The following is a 22,184-nucleotide window of genomic DNA, read 5'->3' on the forward strand; positions in this document are numbered from 1 at the left end:
TCATGGACCGCCAAGAAAACACATAGGTGTGTCTTAGAGAAGGTGAAACCAAGCTTCTCCTTGAAGGCTAGCATTGTGAAGCTCTGTCTCACATACTCGGCGCACATGGCCAAGAGAGACTGGTCCTTGGAGAAGGACGACATGCTCGGAAGGGTGTAGGGACAAGGCAGGAGAGGAAGACCTTGGGTGAGATGAAGTGATACACTAACTGGGGAAATGAGGCAATGTGTTGGAATTAATGAGACTGGCTCAGGACAGGGCAGAGTTCAGGGCTACTGTGCATAGGGTTGCTATGGGTCTCAGGCAACTTGATGGCACATAACAACAACAACAAGTAAAATTAAATCTTTGACCGCTTCAGTTTCTTCGCCATTTATCATGATGCTGTACATTAATCCAGTTGAGAGGATTTTCTCTCAAATGGATTGAGTCTGACTCAATCCAGCTTATTCTGATTTATCTGTAACTTTACTGACTATGCCAGTGAACTGTGCACTGAATATGCCATTCTGTTCTTTGAAGCACAAAGGGTCCATTAAGATTTATTATCAAGCTAAAGGGCTGAAACTCAAATTCCGTTACAGAAATTATTATTGTAGACGCATCAAGGTCTTTGTTATTCCACAACAAGAGGAATTTCTCAGTTCACCATTTTTTGGAGGCAGTTAAAAGTTTTTCAACTATAGTGATAGTGGGAAAAGGTTTCCCACTTTAATGGTAGTAGAAAAAGTTTCCTACTTTAAAGAAATGTTTTATCAATAAAATTAAGGAATGAGCATGGATTAGTCTGAAAATATGCTAGAGAAATAGAAAATTGGAAGATACAGTCTTGTGATCTACATTATTAAAAAATATACTTTAAGAAAAATTCCACAATGCTTTCATTTTCTTTAATATCTTTATTATGATTTGTATGAAAGTATACAGATTAAATTGGTTTTCCGTTCAACAAGTCATTCACATTTTATTTTTGTGATATTGATTGTAATCTCCACAATGTAACGGGAGTTGAGCCACTTTCTTCTTGTGTTTCCTATTTGCACTCGCCCTTCGTCCTTATCCTTTCTTGCCTTCTGAGCTTTGTTTCAGGACTAATCGTGCTCTTTTGATCTTATATGGATGATTGCTCCTTGGTGTCCTCATTGTTTTACAGGCTTGTCGACTGTTTCACTACAATCTGAGTCATAGGGGTGATTTCAGTTCTAGGCTTGAAGAATGACTAAGGGCCACAGGCTCAGGGGCTACACCAGTCTCCTTCAAATCAGTAAGGTCGGTCATGTGTGTATTTTTGAGTTTTGTTTTACATTTTCCTCCCATTCTTGTATTTGATCCCTTTCAGAGCAGCTAACAGTGCTTCTGGTCTCAGGGTTATGGAGACTGACATTCAGCTGGTTCATTAGTCCTTTAGAATAATGTTCATTGGTTTTTCTCTTTTCCCTCACACCCACAGAAAGAAATCAATAGTTGTGTGAGCTTTTAATACTCTAGTCATGCCCCACCAAGGTGGGGTGTAAAGCCTTGTCTCTGCGGACAGTGTTATACCAAGTGACCTTGATGTTCCCTGTAACTACAGTCCTGAGCAACCAGGTCCAGAAACTCCAAAATATATTCGTTTTAGCTTCATTGATTTTACCTAATGACTGCATTAAAGTTAACATTCTGCTGGATTGTGTCAGGAGACTCATTTCAGATCTATCTGCCCTCTCAATATCAATACAGGATCTCATTTCTGATCCTAGGGTAGTATTCATGTCCCTCTTCCCAAAGGCAACATCTGCCCCCTGAGAATGTAAAGACAAGTGTTGGGGCTTAAAGCGGTGGCATCACAATGTGTTGATCCTGAACAGGGAGCTGTGACTTTATGCTCTTCTTCAGATTTCTTAGACTGGTGAGATTAGTGATGTAATTCAGGAGAATGCTCCCAAGAACAATTTAAAATAAGACAGGGATGAGTCATCTCTTTTAAACAGACCATTTTCTCCTTCTTGTTCACTCATCATCATCAAAGTGAAAATCATCAGTTAAGTATGTGAAATTGTAAATTTGTTGGCATGTAATGGGGTCTACATGTACAAGTTTCCCACTTGTGGGAGTCTCTCGTTACCGTTCACCCTGTTCTCACTCATATGCACACCCGTTATTTTCCTACCAGCTGTCTTAATGCTCCCTTGGTATCAAAGTGTGCTCTCACCCAGCCAAACTCCAGTTCCTGGCACGCTGCTCTTAATCACAACAGCATCTCCACTCACATAGTCCTCTGCCATTAAAGATTAAGATGGATTAAGATGACCTGATGACTTTTTCAGACTGGAGAATGATTTAAAATGTGTTGGGATTTGGGGAGCAGAACAATGAGAAGGAGAGTCAGTGATGGTTGGAAAACAGCACAAAATGAATATGCTTTGAGAACAGGAGAAAATATATTAACTTGCCACTTCTTTGACTATACAATGAAACTATATCTTTCTTGCATCAACATATTTTGCTAAATTCTGTTAAGGAAATTGAGAGGCCTAAATCCCATTAGAACTCACTTATAAGTCTTATTTTGTGTCCTGAATAATAGACACATATGTATTTATTTTGCTCACAGGTTTTCTATTCATTCTTACCATTCATTAAAATCAGTAAGTCTACTACATGCCTGACATGTTCTAGATGCTAACAAAACAACAGTAAGCCAGACCAACTTCTCTGACCTTAGGAAATTTGCGTCCAAGCTGTTACATACTGTAGAGTCAGAACCTATTCATAGTGGGTTTTCAGAGACAGTAAATCACATGAGAGGAGATTGTTCATTGTTCTCCTGTGGAGCAGCTGGTGGATTCAAACTATATGCCTGAAGTTTCACAGCACAACTCCTTACCACTAGGCCACCAGAACTCTCTTATATTCAAGAGGAAAAGGTGGGGGGGAATAGAATGTATGTTTGGAGGCTAAGATTTTGAAGCTCCATCTCACTGACTTTGTCCACATGGCGAGGAGAGACCAGTCCTTGGAGTAGGACATCATGCTTGGAAGGGTGGAGGGACAACGCAGGAGAGGAAGACCCCAGATAAGATGAATTGACACAGTACCTGGGTCAATGGGGGTAGGTGTGTCAGAGTCAGTGAGACAGGCTCAGGACATAGCAAACTGAGAACTGCTGTATAAAGGGTTGCTATGAGTCCCAGGAATCTCAATGGCACATAACACAGCAACATGGTGTAGGTTGGTGGTAATAAGAGTATGGAGAACAATAGGGTCAGTAATGGGCCATCAGTAGTGTTGGGTGGAGGTGTGAGGAGACCACACTTAAACAGGTGACATGTGACTTTGAGTAAGTGACGTTCTCACCTAAAGGAAATAAGGCAAGAAGCCATGCAGATGCTTGGCAGAAGACGAAGCCAGGCAGGTGGAATAGCAAGTGCAAAAGTCACTTAGGAGACTATTGCATATGAAGGATGGAAATGTTGACGGGTTGGTAGAGTAAATGTGCATGAAAGATTTTACTAACAGATTGGTTTTAAGAAGGTTATAAGAGAAAGAAAATTGGCAGAGAAGAATAAAATGTTGTTTTGCTTATACAGAAGAGAAAGTCACATCACACATAGAGACACACACACACACACACACACACACACACACATCCAGTTGAGTTCACACATATACTAGTGTTTAATATGTGGAGATAGAAATGAACTGGATCTCTGCCTTTCTTTGTCTCTCTCTCTTCCTTTCCCAATCTATTTAATTAGATATTGGAATAAAGATTAATACATACCTTAAGAGAAATAAGATTTCTGGGAATCTTAATGAAAGCAAGGGAGTCCTATGGTAAGGAGTTGTGCTGCCAACTCAAAGCCATGTAATTTGCATCCACAGGCTTCTCTGCAAGAGAAAGGTGGGCATTATCTTCCCAGGCAATTTACAGTTTTTAAAAACTTGCTGGCGGGTCCACTATGAGTCACTTCTGATTGAATGTCAAACAACAACATAGAATTAAGTAGCTCGAGGGACATAGTGTGTATTGGGCTGCGAATCGGGTCAGTATAATACTTGGATACCACTCACCCCTCTGCAAGAAAGATAGGCAGTCATCAAGTTGTCTATGCCTCATGGTGATCCTAGGAACAGTAGCTCTGAACCTTGCCCTATCCTGAGCCAATCTTGCAGTCTCTGACACTCCTGTTCACACTGTCAAAGTCACTGTGTCAATCCATCTCATCTGGAGTCTTCCTCTTTTCCTACAACCCTCCACCCTTCCAAGATAATGTCCTTCTCAAGGATGGATTCCTCCTATAAGTGTGCCCAAAGTACATAAGGCTTCAAAATCCTTGCCTCCAAGGAGCAACCTGGTCTCACACTCTCCAAGACAGATCTGTTCGTTTTCCTGGCAATTGATGGTATGTTCAGTACTCTTCTCCAGCACTACAACTCAAAGGGGTAGATTATTCTTTAGTCATCCTTAGTTATTTCTCAGCTCTTAGATGCATAGCAAGTAATAGTGAAGACTATGACCTGGAGCAGGCACACCTTAGTCTCTAGACTGACATCGTTGTTATTCAATACTCTGGAAAGGTCCCAGCCACTAGTAGCCCAATGCAACTCATGATTTGATTTCCTCATGGCTGGTGCCAAGAGTGTTTATTGTGGAGCCACGCAAGATTAATTTAGCAAATTGAAACCTTATGGAGGACAACACAGTGAGTCACAGAGATGTGCCGAACTGGACAGAGCTTTGAGTCTTATTCTGTTGTGTGTGGCATTACCACGAGTCATGGGCTGACCTGATGGCAATTAACAACCACAGTATACATGCCGAGAGCACAAACCACCGAACTGTGAGAAGGACCATGAGATAACCCTCTTTGTGTCCCTCCAGGACAGAGGTTTAAGTGGAGTTTCCTTTTTAGGGAATTGGTTATGGCTCTGCCTTGAGGCAATAAAGCTCCTAAGATGTGTGTCAGCCAAGCGCTCTAAGGCATCTGGGTTTGGCAGCTCTGAATCCAGCCCCCTTCTGGCTGTGTTCAGATTCTGCTGAAGCGATCATTGGTATAAATATCAATTCTAAGTGTGACTTCCAAAACTTGCCCCACCCATTCACATTGTGTTTGATACAATCATTCATATACATTGTGTCTTAAAAAATTAAAAACCATTGATCTATGCCCACTATTATTTTGTCATTTCAGATCCCCACAGGACCTTTCTAATTCCTTTACCCCCTCTCTCTGCCCACCAAACTCTGTAATTCCATGATTTCTGCTCCCTACCCATCCTGTGCCCTCTTGTCCTCCTCCTTTCCCACCTTGGACTTCTGTTTTTACAATAATGGTTTTATGCACCATTTGTCCTTATCAGACTGAGTTAGTTCACTCAACATAATGCTCTCCAGTCTCTCCCATGTTTTATATAGTATTTTTTCTAAATCATACCTCTTGAGTGCTGCATAGTATTGCATCATGTGAATGTACTACAATTTACCAATCCATTCATTTGATGATGGACATTTGGGCTATTTCCATGTTCTTGTATTGTGAATAATGCTACTATAAACATGGGTGTAAAAAAAAATCTCGGTTTTTGTCTTAGTTCTGTTTTTCTCATTCTGCCTGCTGAAAGCAAAGCTCACCTAAGCTAGAATCAGTCAGAATAGTGTGGAAAATGCCACTTTATTGGTCTGACAGGTTCCTCTTCCTGTTCATGCTATCGGTGGTGAGTTATATAGAAAGCTTAGTACTATGCAATGACCACATTTTGAAAAGGAAGAAGGCCAGGACCACATGGTCTTGCGCTTCATCAGAGAGAAGATGTAGAAAGAAGAGAGAGAGAGTGAACTTCCCAGCTCATTTTCATGTGCTTCCTATGGGGTGAAGGCCTAACCACGTGTGGCCACAAAACCCAGCACTGAAACAACCACCCTGTTTCATCTACGTCCCACATGTTGAGAAAGTGTGTGTGCATGTGTGTGTGTGTGTGTGAGAGAGAGAGAGAGAGAGACTCTGCCTGCCAGGGAGTTCAAGCACGTGTGTTCCTTCTAACTCCTCTCAGACCTTTCCTAAAGGAGATTGGAAAGGTGAGAGACACTGCAGAGCGATGGCCTGAGATTCAGGAAGCTTGGATCTCCTGGGCCAGCTCCTAACCTGCTTTGACTACAGAGCTCAAATGACCAGTCTGTTTCTTGGTTTTGTTGCCCATAAAACACTTGCAAAGTCACACTTGCAAACCAGGCACTAAAGGGAAAGCATTTTGTGATATTTAGAGAAGAGGCAGCCTGTATGCTAACAATGTGTTATTCTGGGCCGCGCCTGGTGTCATGGGCCCCGCCTTGCCACCAGGGTTGTTTCTAGCACCTCGGCCAAGAGCAGCCTGAGTTTGCCAGTCTCCAAGCTCTGTGGTTGGCTCCAGCTGGCAGGAGACAAAGGGCTGCCCTGCCCAGCTCTTGGTCCCTCCTACCTAAGTCTTGGATCTAGGGTTTTCAATATTTGAGGGACACTCCAAATCCCCAACTTAATCTTAGGACCATTGGCCTCAAGCCTGGTCAATCCTCCATTGGTGGGAAAGAGCAGTCAAGGCTATCTCGTTCAGCTAGATGGTTTTTCTATAGATCAGAGATTTCTTGGTTGTACAGATGTGTGAGTATTTAGTGGGGTAAGAAGATTTGTGGTTAGTTCTGCTGAAATGAAGGGGCATGAGGCTGTCCTGCTCCTTCCTCACAGGGTGGCTCCTGCCATGTGGTTGAGGATCACAGGATTTAAAGCCAGAGAGCGATTCCATGAGGAGGAGGACAGATAGTGGGAGGCTTGAAGGGGGCAAATCCTGCAAGTGACTACCTCTCTTATCCTTGAAGGTCACATGGTGGTCACTGGACATTGTGTGGTCAGCCACAGTGGACATTCTCAGGATCATGAAGTTGGTGTCCTCAGCCCTCACTCAGGTCCCATATCCTAAGCTGCTTTCTTCTTTTCTCCCAGTGTCTCTTATTTCCCTAAATGCTTTCTATAGAGTAAACCAAAATGTTGTCTGTATTACTTTAAAGTGCCTTGACCTCTTCCTAGACTGTCCTGAGTGATGCAAATTGTCAAGCACTCAGCTGTTAACTAAAATGTTGGAGGTCTAGCACCCCTCAGAAGTACCATGGAAGTAAGTCCTGGCAATCCGCGAAAAATCAACCACCAAAACCCCGAAGGAGCACAGCTCTTCTCTGCCCCACATGGAGTCACCATGAGCTGAAATGAACTCAATGGCAACTGTTTTCAACTTTTTTCCTGATGGACTAAAGCTAGGAATATATAAAGTAATTCTTAGCTAAGAACATATATCTTGAAAGGTAGCAGATGAGATACCATCATGGGGCATAACAAGTGGAGAGTTAGATATATTTACCAACCTCCTACTTGATAAGGTTGAGAGGATCAGAGAAAATGACAGAGACCCTTAATGTGATAATTGACTCAATAGCTCTGACAGTAGCCATAAATACAGCATCGCTTATGAGGATAGTACAGGACTGGCTATGCTCAGTTCTGTTGTTCGAAAAATTGCTGTGAGTGCAAATCAACTCAGTGGTATGATGTTTCAGAGTCTGGGTTGTGTAAATGGTTAACATGCGTGACTGTTAGATGTTTCAGTCTTGACTAATCAGGTCAGATGTTTCAGTCTTGACTAATCAGGCTTTGTGGAGCTCGGAAGACACATAGAAGGCCATGAATTGGAATTGACTCAATGACAACTAGTAGAGCTGTTCCTGGGACTCTCAAGTAACCACTAGCTCAATCAAGCTAGTCCTAAGCCATCTCCCCCCCCCCCGCCCATGCTGAAGAATCCCTGCAGAGAGCAGTGTATCCCACATGCACACAAAGGGCCCATAAAAAGCCCACATGACAGTATGCCAGATGAGAGGGAGGGCAAATAACGGTCTCGGGGTATGGAAACCATCTCAGATACCTGAAGGAAGAGAACAGAGCTGACTGTCCTCTATCTGACCTGAGCTCCACAGTCAGAGGAAATTGATTTGAATATCAGCATGAAAACTTTAACAGAGAAGAATCCCCAAACTGAAGAGTTACACAACTCCATAAGACATTATCGCCTTCTGCATAACATCTTCTCTATGAAGGTCTTGTAATAGCAAGGGTTCCATCATCTGTGGAAGGAGATCATCAGCAAGATTCCTCCCAGTGCTAAGAAGACCTCATCATCTAATTTTAGCAATTCCTCTTGCCAGAGGAAGGGTTTCCCCTTCCTCTGACTATCTTGCCTTCCACACACCAACTCCTACAGCTTCCTTTGATGTTGGCAGGGGCCCGATGGTCCCAAGACCAGATATGTCACAGGAAGAGACAGGCTCAAAGCCATCACACTGCCCTATCTCACTGCAGCAATAAGAGCCTTGTCATTTTTTTTTAATTGTGAAGCATGGCATATTTAATGTATTATGAAATTGAATATGAGCTGTTAGATTTGGAATTGATACTCAGAAGCAATCATTATTTCAATTGCCATTCAATGTTCTTTTTTAATGAAGGGAATGGGTGACTTATATTTAAGCCATGACTATATTTTAGCTGTTAATTGCAAGATTTCATTCATATTTTTAACTCATTATAAAGGAATGCAATAAAGGCCTATCACGTAATGACAGAAAGTGGCCAAATGCCATGAGAATGTGTTTCTTATTGCAGAAGCTACAATTTAGTCATTTTCATCTTGCAAGGAAATTTTTTCATTTTAACTAAGGAATTTTTTAAAAAACAACAAACATAAATCGTAAGTTTCAAATTAGGTTTTTCATTTCAAAAAAGTTAACCCTATGGAAAATGTGTCAATCTTTCTGAATTTTGCAAAATATCGTGATAGTATCTGTGTCCTATTGCTCAAGGTCTAAATTCCTATGTGGTTTTCCCTCACTCTGGCCTCACAGTGTGATTAAAAATGATAAGAAGACTTTGATTACAGAAATGCTCCAAGTTTTAGGTCATTTACAGCAACATTTTGTGTAAGAAGGATCTTTGTGATGCTAGAGCCTCTTCCTAATTTGTGATTTCAATGGAGAGGAAGTGGGTTATGAAACAAAGTTAAGGAGAGCAATCAAAAAGATGGAATTTGACATTCTTTTTCAAGCTAACCATTGTTTAATGTTGTCAACATTATTCTGGATCAGCATTTAGGTCCAAGATTCCATCTGCATGTCTTATACAGCATTCAGCCCATCCCTGCCAAGTGTGACCTGCTAACTTAGAAAACACATCCTGGGTTTTGAGAAAGAGAAGCTAAGGGCTAGACACATGGCATGCCAGTAACTGTAGGACATATCTATAGCTTTCTGTCCTCCCTGGAGCTCCCCTAGTCCTAGCTTTTGACTCTAGCCAATACCCATCTCCTGCAGGTCTCCTTTTCTCTCAATTTCTTCCCCTACACCGTTTCATAGGCTGAAAGAATATTTATTTCTTTTAGCCTGATGTTTTTAAGGTTCATCCATGTGTAGCACATGTCAGGACTTCATTTTTCTTAATGACTGAGTAATATCCTCATCTCCTCTTAAGCAAAGTTCACACAACTCATGTACACCATGAGTTGAATCAGTGATTTATACAGACTTTGAACCTTGTTCAAGTCAGTCCTGATCTCTGCAAATGTACAGAAGCAGTGGTGCTCTGTGGAGATATCCTGCTGGAAGGAGAGAGTCCAAGTAAATGGTTCCAGGGCTACTCAGAGATTTCATTATTCTGTGCATCTATGGGAAGTCTGCAGATAGCTCAGGCTTAAGGTATAAGGTACTAGAAAACAGAACAGGAGCTTCAAATACTTCTCAACATCCAAAGTTCCAAAAAAGCAAACCTGCCTTAAATGTGGGGTCATGGTATACTAAAATGCGGGCAATGGAAGATACAAGAAACCAAGTAAGTACACAAAGACACACCTGTGCACACATCCACATCCACATCCCTCACAAGTCCGTTCCAAGAGGCAGAGGGGAGATGGAGAAACCAAGAGACTTTTGGTTTATAAATTGACTTTCCTATAAACTTCAAGTCAGTAAAAGGCAATGAGTAATTTAGAACATCTATGAAGTTAAATTTCAAAATAACTCCCAGACAGAAACCACTGGATGTGCTTTGTAGTGTTTATTGCAACGAAGTCAAGTCGCGTACTAAGTTTGTAATACATTTTCCTTTCAATTAGGAAATGATTACTTGAATGCCTTCTCCATTCCATCATTTTTAATTTACAAAAACCTATGAGAAATTGGCTCCCATGTCATTTAATTGCTCCCTTTGTGGTCAGAGCAAACAGACTTGGAATGTCTCCATCAGGAAGGGTGGATCCTGGTGTGCTGGGGCCACAGAGACAAGTTTGACTTCATGAGTGTCCCCCCTGGTGTGTTCTGGAGCCAACCCTGCCCTTCACCTCACTAAGACAGCTCCTTCCCAGCACTCCTGCTCACTGGAGGCCAGTGTTGACTTCAGCTACTGGTCAAGTTTCCTTTGAAGTCCAGTGCTGCAGTGCCAGTGTTGAGCTGACTCATGCTTTCCCGGACATCCTGCCACCCGTTCATGGTCTTGTCTAGAGCTGCAAGACACTCTCTTGCAATGGTGTTGCAATTCCAGACAGGAAACCAAATTAACCGCTCCAGAACTTGGCTGAGGTCTCTAAGAGAGTACAAGAACAGAGGTGCCCAGTCAATATTTGCCCTGGAAGTTAATTCCCATTTTTTAAAATATGACCTTGTATGTACTCATTTAACTACCAGCACAAAAAATGGGGTGGGGGTGGTGACTGTGTGTGTGTGAGAGAGAGAGAGGTTTAAAAACAAAACTCTGTTACGTCCTCATCAATGGAAAAAAAAGGTTCTCGGTAATTGCACTTACAGGGTTTGTATCTTGGTTAAATAACTTATCTAGGCTTTACGCTTATTTAATTCCTTCAAGGATTATGTACATTTTTAAAAGAAAGATTACAATGCCGGCGATCTACACAACTTTGCTCTCCTGTTGCTTTGGGGCCTTTAAATCAAAGTTCACTGCCACAGAATTGCTTCAGGGTCATAGCAACCCTGTAAGAAGGAGCAGAACTGCCCAAGGCTGGTGTACAAGACCATACATCTTTATGATGAAAGACTATCTCGTCTGTTTTCCCAAGGGGAAACTGGTGGATTCAAACTACCAACTTTGCAATTAGAAGCTAACACTTTAACCTCTGTGCAATCAGGTCTTCTCAAATGATCCTGTGGGATTAAAATTGAGTTCCATGTTTATTTGTTGGGCATCACAGTTTAATTCCTTCCTCCGTGTTCACCGAGGGAAGATGCCCTTCCTTGCTGATGGGCTTTTAAGATAGTTCTGCACATTGCCAATCCCCTTAAGGGGAGTTGGACATTCATCAGAGCCACTGGCCAACATTCAAAAGACATAACAAAATCAGCTTTTAGGAAAATAAATTAAAAGAGATTCTCAATCACAGTGTGATATGGAAAAATTTAGATTGTATTTCTCTAAGTCTTCATCTTTCCCAGTTACTGTGTGCGTGTGCGTGTGCGTGTGCGTGTGCGCGCACGCGCACGCGTGTGTGTGTGTGTGTGTGTGTGTGTGCAGCCAAGCTGACCCACAGTCTCCTCTGACACTGCTCTTACCAGTTGCCATTGAGTTAATTCTAACTCAAGACGACACCATGTGAGTTAGCATACAATACTGTTTCATAGGGTGTTTAATGGCTGATTTTTCAGAAACAGATCACTAGACCTTTATTTTTCAATGGGTCAGAAAGTTTTACTACAAGCTTAACACAAAGCATATAGATTATATTTTCCAAGATGGAAAAGCAAATCTCAACTGTCAACTGGCAACAAAGATTTCCTACCTGATGAGCAAGTCTCCCTCAAAATTGTCCTCCTTCTACGCTCAGAGGAAGAGTTAGGATGGCTTAGTGGTAAATAATTGTGTCTCAATCCAAAGGCAGGTGGACTGAATTCACCAGCTGCTCCACAAAGCAAAGATGGGTAGTGTCCCATACAGTTCACAGCTTCTGAAAACTCACTGGAAGGTCAGCGATGGGTCAGTTCTGGCTGTATGGCATAAAAGTTCCAGGCCTTTCTTTAAAGCTACCTCTGGGTGAGCTTGAGCCTCTATTCATTTGATCAGAAGTCAGGTGCTTATGTTTTGACCACACAGGGATTGAACGTGTAAAACTTTTAAAAATCAATCTAAAAAATCAAATTTAAAAGCACAATGAGGAATGTAAAAGCTCCAACTCCATTGCACTTACTATTAGAATTATCTATATCTCCAGAAGTTTTTCCCTTAAAAAAAGAAAGATTTCTCTTATATCATTACTAATATGAAAAGTCCCTGGCTGGTGCAAATAAATAGGTAAGTGCTAGACAACCAACAGAAAAACTGGTGGTGAAAACCCATACAAATACACCATTGATGTAAGTCTTGGTGCTCTATTTCTAAAGAGTTGCAGCCTAGAAAACCCTGTGGAAGAGTTCTATGCTGCCCACTTGGGGTCAGAAGCACCCAAAGGGCAGCACGCATCAGTCCCATCACTCATATATTACTATATTTTCTACTATCCTTATCCTGGGGCTCTTAACCATTCACACCAGGCAGGGACTCCTCATATTACTCTTCATTTGCGTGAAATGATTGTTGCCAGTGGGTGACACCAGTGAGGAATATACATTTGGAAAGTTTACCTTTTGTGCTTCGTAGGAAATCTTAATGGCGCCTAAGAACAGCACCACAGGCCTCCCCAGTGCACCACCTGAGCAGTGCGTGTGGAGCACGGGCGTCTGCCAGACCAGAGGCCTTTCTGAGTGGCCAGCATCTCTGGCGGGTTCTCCCAGCAGGCCCAGCTCGCTTCCTGGCAGGCAGGACTACAGCCCTTTCGGGGAACTATGGGCTTGACTGCCAGCTCGGCTAGGGGAACTAGCCCCAGAAGCTCTGCTCCCCCCTGAAGTCTGGGCAGGCAGCTTATACAGTCATCCCTTTAATTACTGGAACTAGACTTGGATGGGCTTCCTGAGCTGTGCACTAGTCCGCCCTGAGAACAGCAGGCAGCCCAGTCCCTGGACCCACCGTGGCTGAGCTCACGGGCACTATGTGAATGGCCAGGCAAGTGCGTGGGTGTCTGTCTATGGACTCCGAACATGAGCAGTTAAGTTATTAAGTCCCGTTGAGTTGTAACAACTCATAGCTAACCGTCTAGTGGGCAGAGAAATCCCACTTCATTTTTTAAAGACTACCTCTGTAATATGTCTTAGAGAAGGTACAGCCAGAGAGATTCTTGGAGGCAAAAATAACAGCTTCGTCTCACATTCTTTGAGCATGTTGCTAGAAGAAGCTATTCCTTGGAGAGAGACATCATGCTTGGAAAAGTGGAGAGTCCAGGAAAAAGAGGAAAAACCTCAACCAGATGGGTTGATATAGTGACCATAATGGGCTCAAGTGTGTCAGAGATTGTGAGGATGGCACACAATAGGACAGGGTTCAGATCTGTTGTTTATAGGGTCACTACAGGTCACACACGACTTGATGGCACCTAACAACAACAACCCTTGTAATCAATTTCTGGGAAATTTTAGCCTAAGATCAAATGTTCAACTACAGATAAATCCTGAAAAAGGGGTTAGGTGGAGCAAAACCCACGAATAGGGTAGAAATGGAAAGAATTTAACTCATGAGATAGAAATATAAGAGTCACAAAAACCTTCAAATGTTATAGATGTCAGAAATCCTTCAGATGGAGTTCAAGTCTTCCAAAACATCACAGAACCCATGCTGAAGAGACATCAACAAATTCAATCTATGCAGAAAATCTTTTTTGCTAAAATCAGCATGTTGGATTACAGCAAAGGCCACCTATAAAAGAGAAATTCTATGGATCTAGCAGTAAGTGGGAAATTTTTAAGCCAGAATGCACATTTTCATCCCTGTCTCATCAGTTATTTCCTGGACATTTAGATGGCCTTCTTGGTAATGTGCTAGGTTCAAGCTCCCTGCCCATTTCTCAGTGCAATTTTTTTACTGATTTTTTTTTTAGATAGTTTTTATGTATTTTACATATGAACCATTTATCAGTTAGCGTTTGGCTCTTAAGTCTCAGTAGTGTTCTTCAAGTCAAAATATTTCATTCTGTGAAATCTCACTATCTTTTGAGAAGGGAGTTTCTCTTGGAAGCACTTCTCAAAGCTATCTGGACTACTGATTTGTTGGTGGTCACCTATTTGTTAAGCCATGACCTGTGTCATCTAGAATGTTAATTCCACGGAGGCAGAGATGTACACAATCTCATTGCCTATTTCATCCCAGCACCTAGAACAGTGCTTGGTGAGTGGTCATTGAGAGCCCCATTATATAAAAGGAGAACTCAAGGCACCAGATGACCTGCTTCTACTTTCTTAAGTCTGGGAACCTGTCTCAGCTCCTGACTTGGGGCCCAGCTAAAGCGTCTGCGTGCAAAGAGACATACAGGCCTGAACAACACTTGTCAGCAGCCTGGGAATCCTCTCCAAAGTCTGTTTCCAAGCAGAGCTTGGAAATTAGGACCAGCTGGCCCTTTCTCCTGTCCCAGCAACAAGTGAGGCTGCCACAGGCCCCTGGAGGAATCATCTCTATGTTACTCTCTCAACACTTCATTGTGACTGAATCAGAAGTGACTCATAGCTGAACCTCCAGCAAGTTTTCAGAGGCTGTAAACGGCAAGGGAGGAAACTACCCATCTGACTGTCTCAGAATCAGTGCAACTCTCTATCACCAGGATACCTCATTTTACTCTCAAAAGAAACAATTTAGTTTGCAGTGTAGGAAACTGCACTGCAATCTCAAAGGCATGTGGTTCAAATCCACCAACTGTTCCACAGGAGAAAGATGGGCAAATCTCCTTCTATGTGAAAACTCCCACTGAAAACCTGCTATGGAAGTCAGCTGTGGGCCGATTCCTACTTGACAGTACACAACAATAACAACAAAATCCAATTACCATGGAGTAAATTCCAACTCAAAATGACCCCATGTAAACCAGAGAGGGCTTTCTATGACTGAGTTTTCAGAAGTTGTTTGCCAGATCTTTCTTCCCAGACACCTCTGGGTAAATTTGAACCTCCAACCTTCTGGTTGGGAACTAAGCATCATAATCATTTGCACAACCTAAACAAGCCAGCATTGCCTCACATTACCTTAGCAAATTAGCTCAAACGGCAAGGCTTAAAACCACTGAAATTATTCTTTCATCGATCTGAGGACTAGTTATAGGGGCTGTGGAGTGAATTTTTCACTTGTCAAAATTTTTGACCACCTCATGTGGTCAGAGTAAAACTGCCTTTATAGGGATTTAGGACATAGGAAAACAAGTGGTACAGTGGTTAAGTGTTTGACTATTAACCAAAAGGTCGGTAGTTCAAACTCACCTAGCAGCTCAGTTGGAGTTGAACCTGGCAATCTTCCCCTATAAAAATTATAGTCTAGAAAACTCTGTGGGGAAGTTCTATTTTTCCATATGGAGTTGTTCTGAGTAAAAAATAGATAGATAGATAGATAGATAGATAGATAGATAAAAATCTGATAACACCCAAAAACATATCTCCAGGCAGTTCTGAAGAATCCCTGGGTAGGTTTGAACTTCCAGCCTTTTGGCTGGCATCTGAGTGCTTCACAATTGCTCCACCAGGACTCCATTCCTAGAAACTGTAAGTCCAAATTCAAGGTGTTAGCTGGCCATGCTACCAATGAAGGCTCTTGGGAAGAATCTGTTCCTTGTCTCTTCCAGCTTCTGGTGATCACCTCCAGCCCTTGGTTTCCTTAGTTTATACATGGATCACTCCAACCTCGACCTCTGACTCAATGTGGCCGTCTCCTCTGTATGTCCATGTATCCCTATTACAAGAACTCCCATCAATGAGTTTAGGGACTATCCCACCTAGTCTAGTATAACTTCATCTCAACCAATTACATCTGCAAAGATCCTCTGTTCAAGTAAGGTCTCACTGTGAGGTTCTGGGTAGACATGGGTTTTGAGGACACCCTTCACTCTGCTAGGGAATTCTAGTGGCCTAGTGGGTAGGAAGATGGATTTCCACCCGAAGACAGGCAGTTGGAATCCACCAACTGCTCCATGAGGAAAAGATGGTCAGTCTCCTCCCATGTGATTTACTGCCTCTAAGTATCTGCTGGAGGGTCAGCTATGAGTTGGTTCTGACTTGAGGGCACTAGGGATTTTTTTTTTTGCCTTCACTCTGCTACAGGTTGTATAGATTGAGTAGCAATCTTTTTGGGTTCAATTCCAAGGTTTACCAGCTGCCTGAGTTTAGATATGTTGCATGCCCTATTTATCCTTCTATTTCTGCATCTGTAAACTAAGTCAGAGCTGATGGGACATGGCGAGAGAGTGGAAGAGGGAGAATCACCAAAAGCCCGAGACTTTGCCTAACCCTGCCCCTGGAAAGAGCCCTCCAAGATCACTCTTAGTCCTCATGGTCAACCAGTCTCTAAATTCCAGATTGGTCAGACTGACTTACGGTATTCTTGGCCCGACCAGCCCTTAATAAAAAGTAGATGAGAAACCTGTAACATCCTCATCATAATTGAAGAACAGGGTGATGTATCCTATTACAAATTGGTTCAACTTCTGTCTACTTTTACGCACAATGTCAGTGAAAACTCCACTCCCTGTCTCCAGCATTATAGCATTAATGGAGGAGCTCCAGATGGGGGGGGGGGGGGGGGTGTAAGAGAGCGAGAGAGAAAGATCTGATTCATGAACTTGCAGCAGCATGACACGAGACTCCAATATCTTAAAAGCTTTCCAAAAAATTCTTTCATCTGATCTACTTTTTATGAGCAGGCCTGTCATATTTGCACATTTCCTTCCCTGTGCTAAAGAGTCGTAGCTGACCATTCATACAGACACATGGTCACATACAGGGACATTCTCTGGTTCTCTCAACACCCCCACCAACACCACGCCCATCAGCAGAGATCCCTGCTCCTACCTGGGGGAAACCACCTGGTCAGCAAGTCCGCTGAGGTTAGTAGGACCCAAACCTGATTTGCATCATGAGAAACTCTATTAGCGTGTGTGGTTGAAAGAGCAAGCTCCCATTTCCCTCAATTTGTTGCTGTTTGGTTCAGTCCTGCGTACAACTCTGACTCTTCCTGATGGTCCAAGCGCAATGAGGGTTTAGTCACAAAATTCTTGCTTTCCTTAAAGGGGGTTGGAGTTCAATTCCAAGCAAACACAGCTCAAGACAGCCACCGCCCGTCTGGATTTTGCTGAGCAGGGGCAAGCGGCATCCTAGCCAGACCTGAAAAGTGAAGAGTTTCTTGGCAGATGGAGAATAGGAAGGATATAGATCTTCTGACCAAAGGGAACAAGGGAGACAAGGCAGCACCCAGAACTTGTATTTTTGAAAGTACTAAATGAGGTTGCAGAGTTGAGTTATGTGAAAGGTTAATGGGTTAGACAATTAACAAAAAGATAAACATCAAATCCTGTTAGAGGTGACTCAGAGAAAGGCTTGATGATCTCTTTCTGATAAATCAACCTTTGAAACCCTATCGAGTACAATTCGGCTCTGACACACGTTGGGTCCTCATGACTTGGAACAGACTGCCTAGCAACAAATAGAAATAAGATTGTGAGGCAGAGTAAACTCTGGACAGGGGCTGTGAGCTGTGAAGCAGCTCATCGGCTCTCACTCTCTGGGATCTACCCTGGCTCAAATGCCAAAAGGAGCAGCCTCTGGGAATGTTGATGCAGGATGGTATCCTGAGCTAAAGCAAAGCTGAGCTCAACAATTATTTCCTCTGTGCCATGTCACTAGTCCACTGCTGGTGCAAGGAACAAAGGAATGGTGGTGTGCCTGGAGACCAGGAATCCTAATGCTTCCCTGTGTCACTGTTGTTAACTACAAAGCACTATCTGATCTCTCACCAACTTCATGACTCAAGTTCATATATGAGCCCATTGGTGTAGCTATTGTGTCAATCCATATCATTTAAGAGTTTCTCTTGTTTTCATGGATCCTACATTACCAACCATGTCTTTTTCTAGCAATTGGTCTTTCCTGATGACAGGCCCAAAGCCAAAAATCACTCTATTCTAGCTTCTAAAGAACCTTCTGGTTGGGTTTCTTCTAAGATTGATTTTTTTTCCTTTTCATTTTTCTGGCAGTCAATGTTCTTGGTCAATATTCTTCTGCCAATCCACAGTTCAAGTGGATACACCCTGGCCCCCACCTTCACCAACAGGGAGGTATTATGGGACGTGGTACAGGTAAATTGGGATGTCTAGGGAGCTCTGGTGGCCTAGTGGCAAGAAGGTGTGCTGCGATCCCTAAGGCACGCAGTTCAAGGCCACCAGACACTCTGCAAGAGAAGGGTGGGCAATCTCCTCCTGTATGATTAACTGCCTCTGAAAACCTGCCAGGGGGCCAGATGTAGGTCGGTTCCGACAACAGTACACAATAGCAGTGCATCCCTAGCCCAGCTTCAACACTGTCAGCTTGTATTTGTCAATGTTTAGAAATTTGCAGTATGAATTGACAAACCACCCCTTCTCGGAGCCTGGCAGCCCTTCAAGGAAAGGTAGCACTGGCAGGAATATGCATTCTACAAAGAAGAAACTGAGGTTCAAAGACGCTCTCTGACTTGAAGAAGGCCTTCATGTTCTCAGGACGACTGCCCTCCCTCAGCCTGGATAGCTGTCATCACATGAGATGCTTCATTCACCACACTCCACCTCCACTAAGTCTGCCCACAAAGGAAACTTTTTCCAGACCCTTCGAGAAATTCTACCTCTTACTTTTTCCCCCTTTATCTGAGTGACTTGGGGTTCTGCCGAGTCCTTGTGTCTGCAGAGGGCTATAACCGCTTCTCATTTCCATGTATATTCTTTGGTATTCAACTAGCCTGGATGTGATGATCTCTCTCTTTGGTTTTATGAGAATTTTATTTAGTGATGTCAGACATCAAAGGAAGTCCCCCTCCCCCTATTAAGATCATGACCAGACTCACATTTGGGAGTCTTTCTCGTTTCTGCGTGAAAAGGACAGTGGTGCTAACACATGTCTCATCTCCCCCTTGATGTTTTAGCCTCTTTCAAGTGATTTAATAAAGCCCCCTCACTTTCTCTTTCGGGTCCGAAAATAGTATGTCAGGAGTCAGCAGCTGCCTTCCCAGCCAAGAGGCTGAGCTCCGGGTGACTTCATTCGTCACAGCCGTCTCGGGCCTAATCTCCTAGCTCCCTGGCCTGTGTCAGCACTCTTCTCCCCTCGCACGTCTGGCTTTCCTCAGCAGCTCACTAAATGCTAGTGTTCTCGCTCAGTCACTGAAACCCTGGCCACAAGCAGACGAAAGGGAGCTTTAATTGAATCTTTCAGCAATGATTCACAGAACAAAGCGCTGACTGTCTGACCTGCAAACCACACAGTGGGGAGTTTGGGACATCCCAGCATAGTCAAAACAAAGTTCCTGGTTCTGGCATTGAGTGAAGTTCAAAGGACTGAAGGTGCCAGGACATTGTCATGATGAGGGAGGTCCTGGAGAAATTTCCTCACCTGGGCCTGCAGCCTCCTCCGGAGAGATGCCTGAATCTTTAATTCATGTTTCATAGGGGCTGACCCCTGTATCATCATGGCATGAAGGAGATACTTCCTAGCTCTCTCTTGTGCACAAGGACCTGCTTACTGTTGACCTCCAGGAAGGTTTTCAGAGACTATAAAAGCAACAAAGATTATCCATCTTTCCCCCTTGGAGCCACTAGTGGGTTTGAACTGCCAGAGAGGAATGGCCTTTGAGTTAGCACTGCAACTCCCTGCAGACCAATGTTCAGGGTAAGGGGACTGAGGCCCACTTGCTCTGTCCCTCACAGCCCTCCGCTCTGTACCTGTGGATACAGTTATTTCTGTCTTCTATGTAGGAACCTCCTCCACAGAACTACAATGTTGGTGTTGGTTGTTAGCTTGTGGCCATTGTCAGCATCGCCTCATGGTGACACCATGTACAACAGAACAAAGCGATGCCTGGGTTCTGTGCCATCTTCAAAGTCGTGGGCATGCTCCGTCCCGTGTCACAACCTGTATTTCACAGTACTTCGAACCTATTTCTTCTAGTTCAACCCCCAGCTGAGGATTTTTCATTTTTATCCCAGATATGGTGGGGAAAGAATCTATAGTTTGACCAGATCTCCAGATGATTCTTCTAGATCCCCAGATGAGCTTTATATGTCCTCTTATGCATACGAAGGACTCTTGTCAATATCCATAGGGTTTGTATGGGCTGATTTTCAGAACTGGACTGCTAGGTCTTTCTTCATAGTCTTAGTCTTAGAAACATCACTGCAGTATGTCCTCCATGGGTGACCCTGCTGATATTGGAAACACTGGTGCATACCTCCCACTATCAGAGCAACATACAAACCACCATAGTATAATGAACAGGTGGTGGAAAATCTTGCTATGTAATGTTTGAATTTGACCTTTAAGCTTCATGTTTGAGAAAATGAACAGCTTCACCTTTGATCTATCACTAAGGTTGGGTTGATGAAAAGATCATTTCAGGAAAGAAGCAGGGAGAACTGCAGGCAGATACAGGGATGTTAATTATTCTAAAGCACTAGACAAAGAGTTCTATTACAGGTAGACAACTAGACACTTTAAAGCTATTTGTCATGCCTGATTCCAGATAAGTATTTATTACAGTAAAACATCTATGATCATAAACTATAAGACCATAAATATGACTGAATAAACTAGACACTTATCCCAGTTATCGTAGTCACTGTCCTTATTATATAAAGGAGGACAAATCAATGAGAAAAAAAAAGAAGAAGCTCCTAGAAGTTGTCCCAAGGACCTCCAGCCAACTGTCGAGTAGGGGTCAGGACGTGGTTGGCCTTGAAAGGATCACCGCAGTCTAAGAGCTTTCAGAGCGAAAATGAGGCCATTTCTAAGGTCTCTCATTCTAGAATGTTCCTCCATTTACCTTTCATAGACTTGCCATCCAACATCTTCTCTAAATTTAAAGGTGTAGGTAAAAGTGACACATTTATCACCTTTGTAGTGATCCCAGGTGCCTCTCCCAGCGCTCCTGATAATGATTTTCCCATCAGTAAGTCTAAGATTAAGTCTGCACCCTTGGTAACAATTTTCCCACGCATAGGCTAAGATCAACCATTCCACATGGTCTTGAGGGCAGCCATAACTCTCACTCCCATTTACCTCAGGGCAAGACACTGTGATCAGACTAAGGAAGGAATGATGATATGCCTTTCTGTTTAATATTTAAATTAACTTCCTTCTGCTTGTGTGAACTATGAAGCCTTGATAATGTGATAGTTAAGTACTTGGCTATTGAAAGGTCGATGGTTTGAACCCATCTGGTGGCTCTGTGGGAGAAAGGATCTAGCAATCTCCTCGCATAGATGACAGCCTGTGAGGTAGCTCTGCTCTGCCACTCAGGTTCCTTATGAATCAAAATTGACGCAACATCACCTAATGACATATTTTGAGTGTGGCACAACGAATGTGAGCCTGACTATCAAAGAACTGAGGGGGTTTTGTAGGCCAAGAACACAAGTGAGGTCGTGTGGGTGAGATAAGACAAAAAAGATTGTGTATCATTACCATTTAATCTAATTAGTGTTTCTTTTATGCTCAGAAGCCACCTGGGATGCTATTAGATGTTTTGATAATCCAAGAATCCAACAAGTTAATAACCACTTTTCAAGAACATGAAAGAGACAAAGCTATCTAGTTTTACTAGAATTGGTAAAATTAAGCAGCATTTCATGCTACCCCATCTATAAAAATCTATCAAGAGTTTTTTAGAAAGAAGGTCATTGTTTCTGGAAAGAATGACTCCTGAATGTAGTTTAGCTTAGTGCTTCCTATGAATCACACCTCAACAAGAGCTTCTAATGCTTAACCTCCCTGGTACATTGCAAGACAAGACAAATGCCTGAGGTGTCATCTGGGGAGCACAATACGTTTTTGTTGTTGCTGCTGGTGTTAGTAGTCATCAGGTAAGGTCCAATTCAAGTTATTCATTCTATTATATCAGGTAATATTCTGTTGTGGCCTGCAGTATTTGTATTGGCTGATTTTCAGAAAACTGCCATGCCTTTCTTCCTAGTCTCTCTTGGACTGGAAGCTCTGTTTATACCTATCTACCATACATAACCTACCTAGTGTTTGAACCACTGGT

General features: G+C 42.9%; 1 protein-coding gene across 1 annotated transcript in view; it reads left to right on the plus strand.

Moving 5' to 3' along the window:
- RUNX1 (runt-related transcription factor 1) overlaps nt 1-22,184 on the plus strand; it is a 370,084-nt gene that overhangs the window by 56,907 nt on the left and 290,993 nt on the right. The window contains exon 3 of the mRNA XM_006886733.1: nt 10,279-10,303. Coding sequence (XP_006886795.1) covers nt 10,279-10,303 — 25 coding nt within the window. The remainder of the gene's footprint in view (nt 1-10,278; nt 10,304-22,184) is intronic.

Source organism: Elephantulus edwardii, unplaced genomic scaffold (genome assembly GCF_000299155.1).
Source record: "Elephantulus edwardii isolate Elephantulus edwardi_28Jun2011 unplaced genomic scaffold, EleEdw1.0 scaffold00051, whole genome shotgun sequence".
In the NCBI taxonomy this organism is placed as follows: domain Eukaryota; kingdom Metazoa; phylum Chordata; class Mammalia; order Macroscelidea; family Macroscelididae; genus Elephantulus; species Elephantulus edwardii.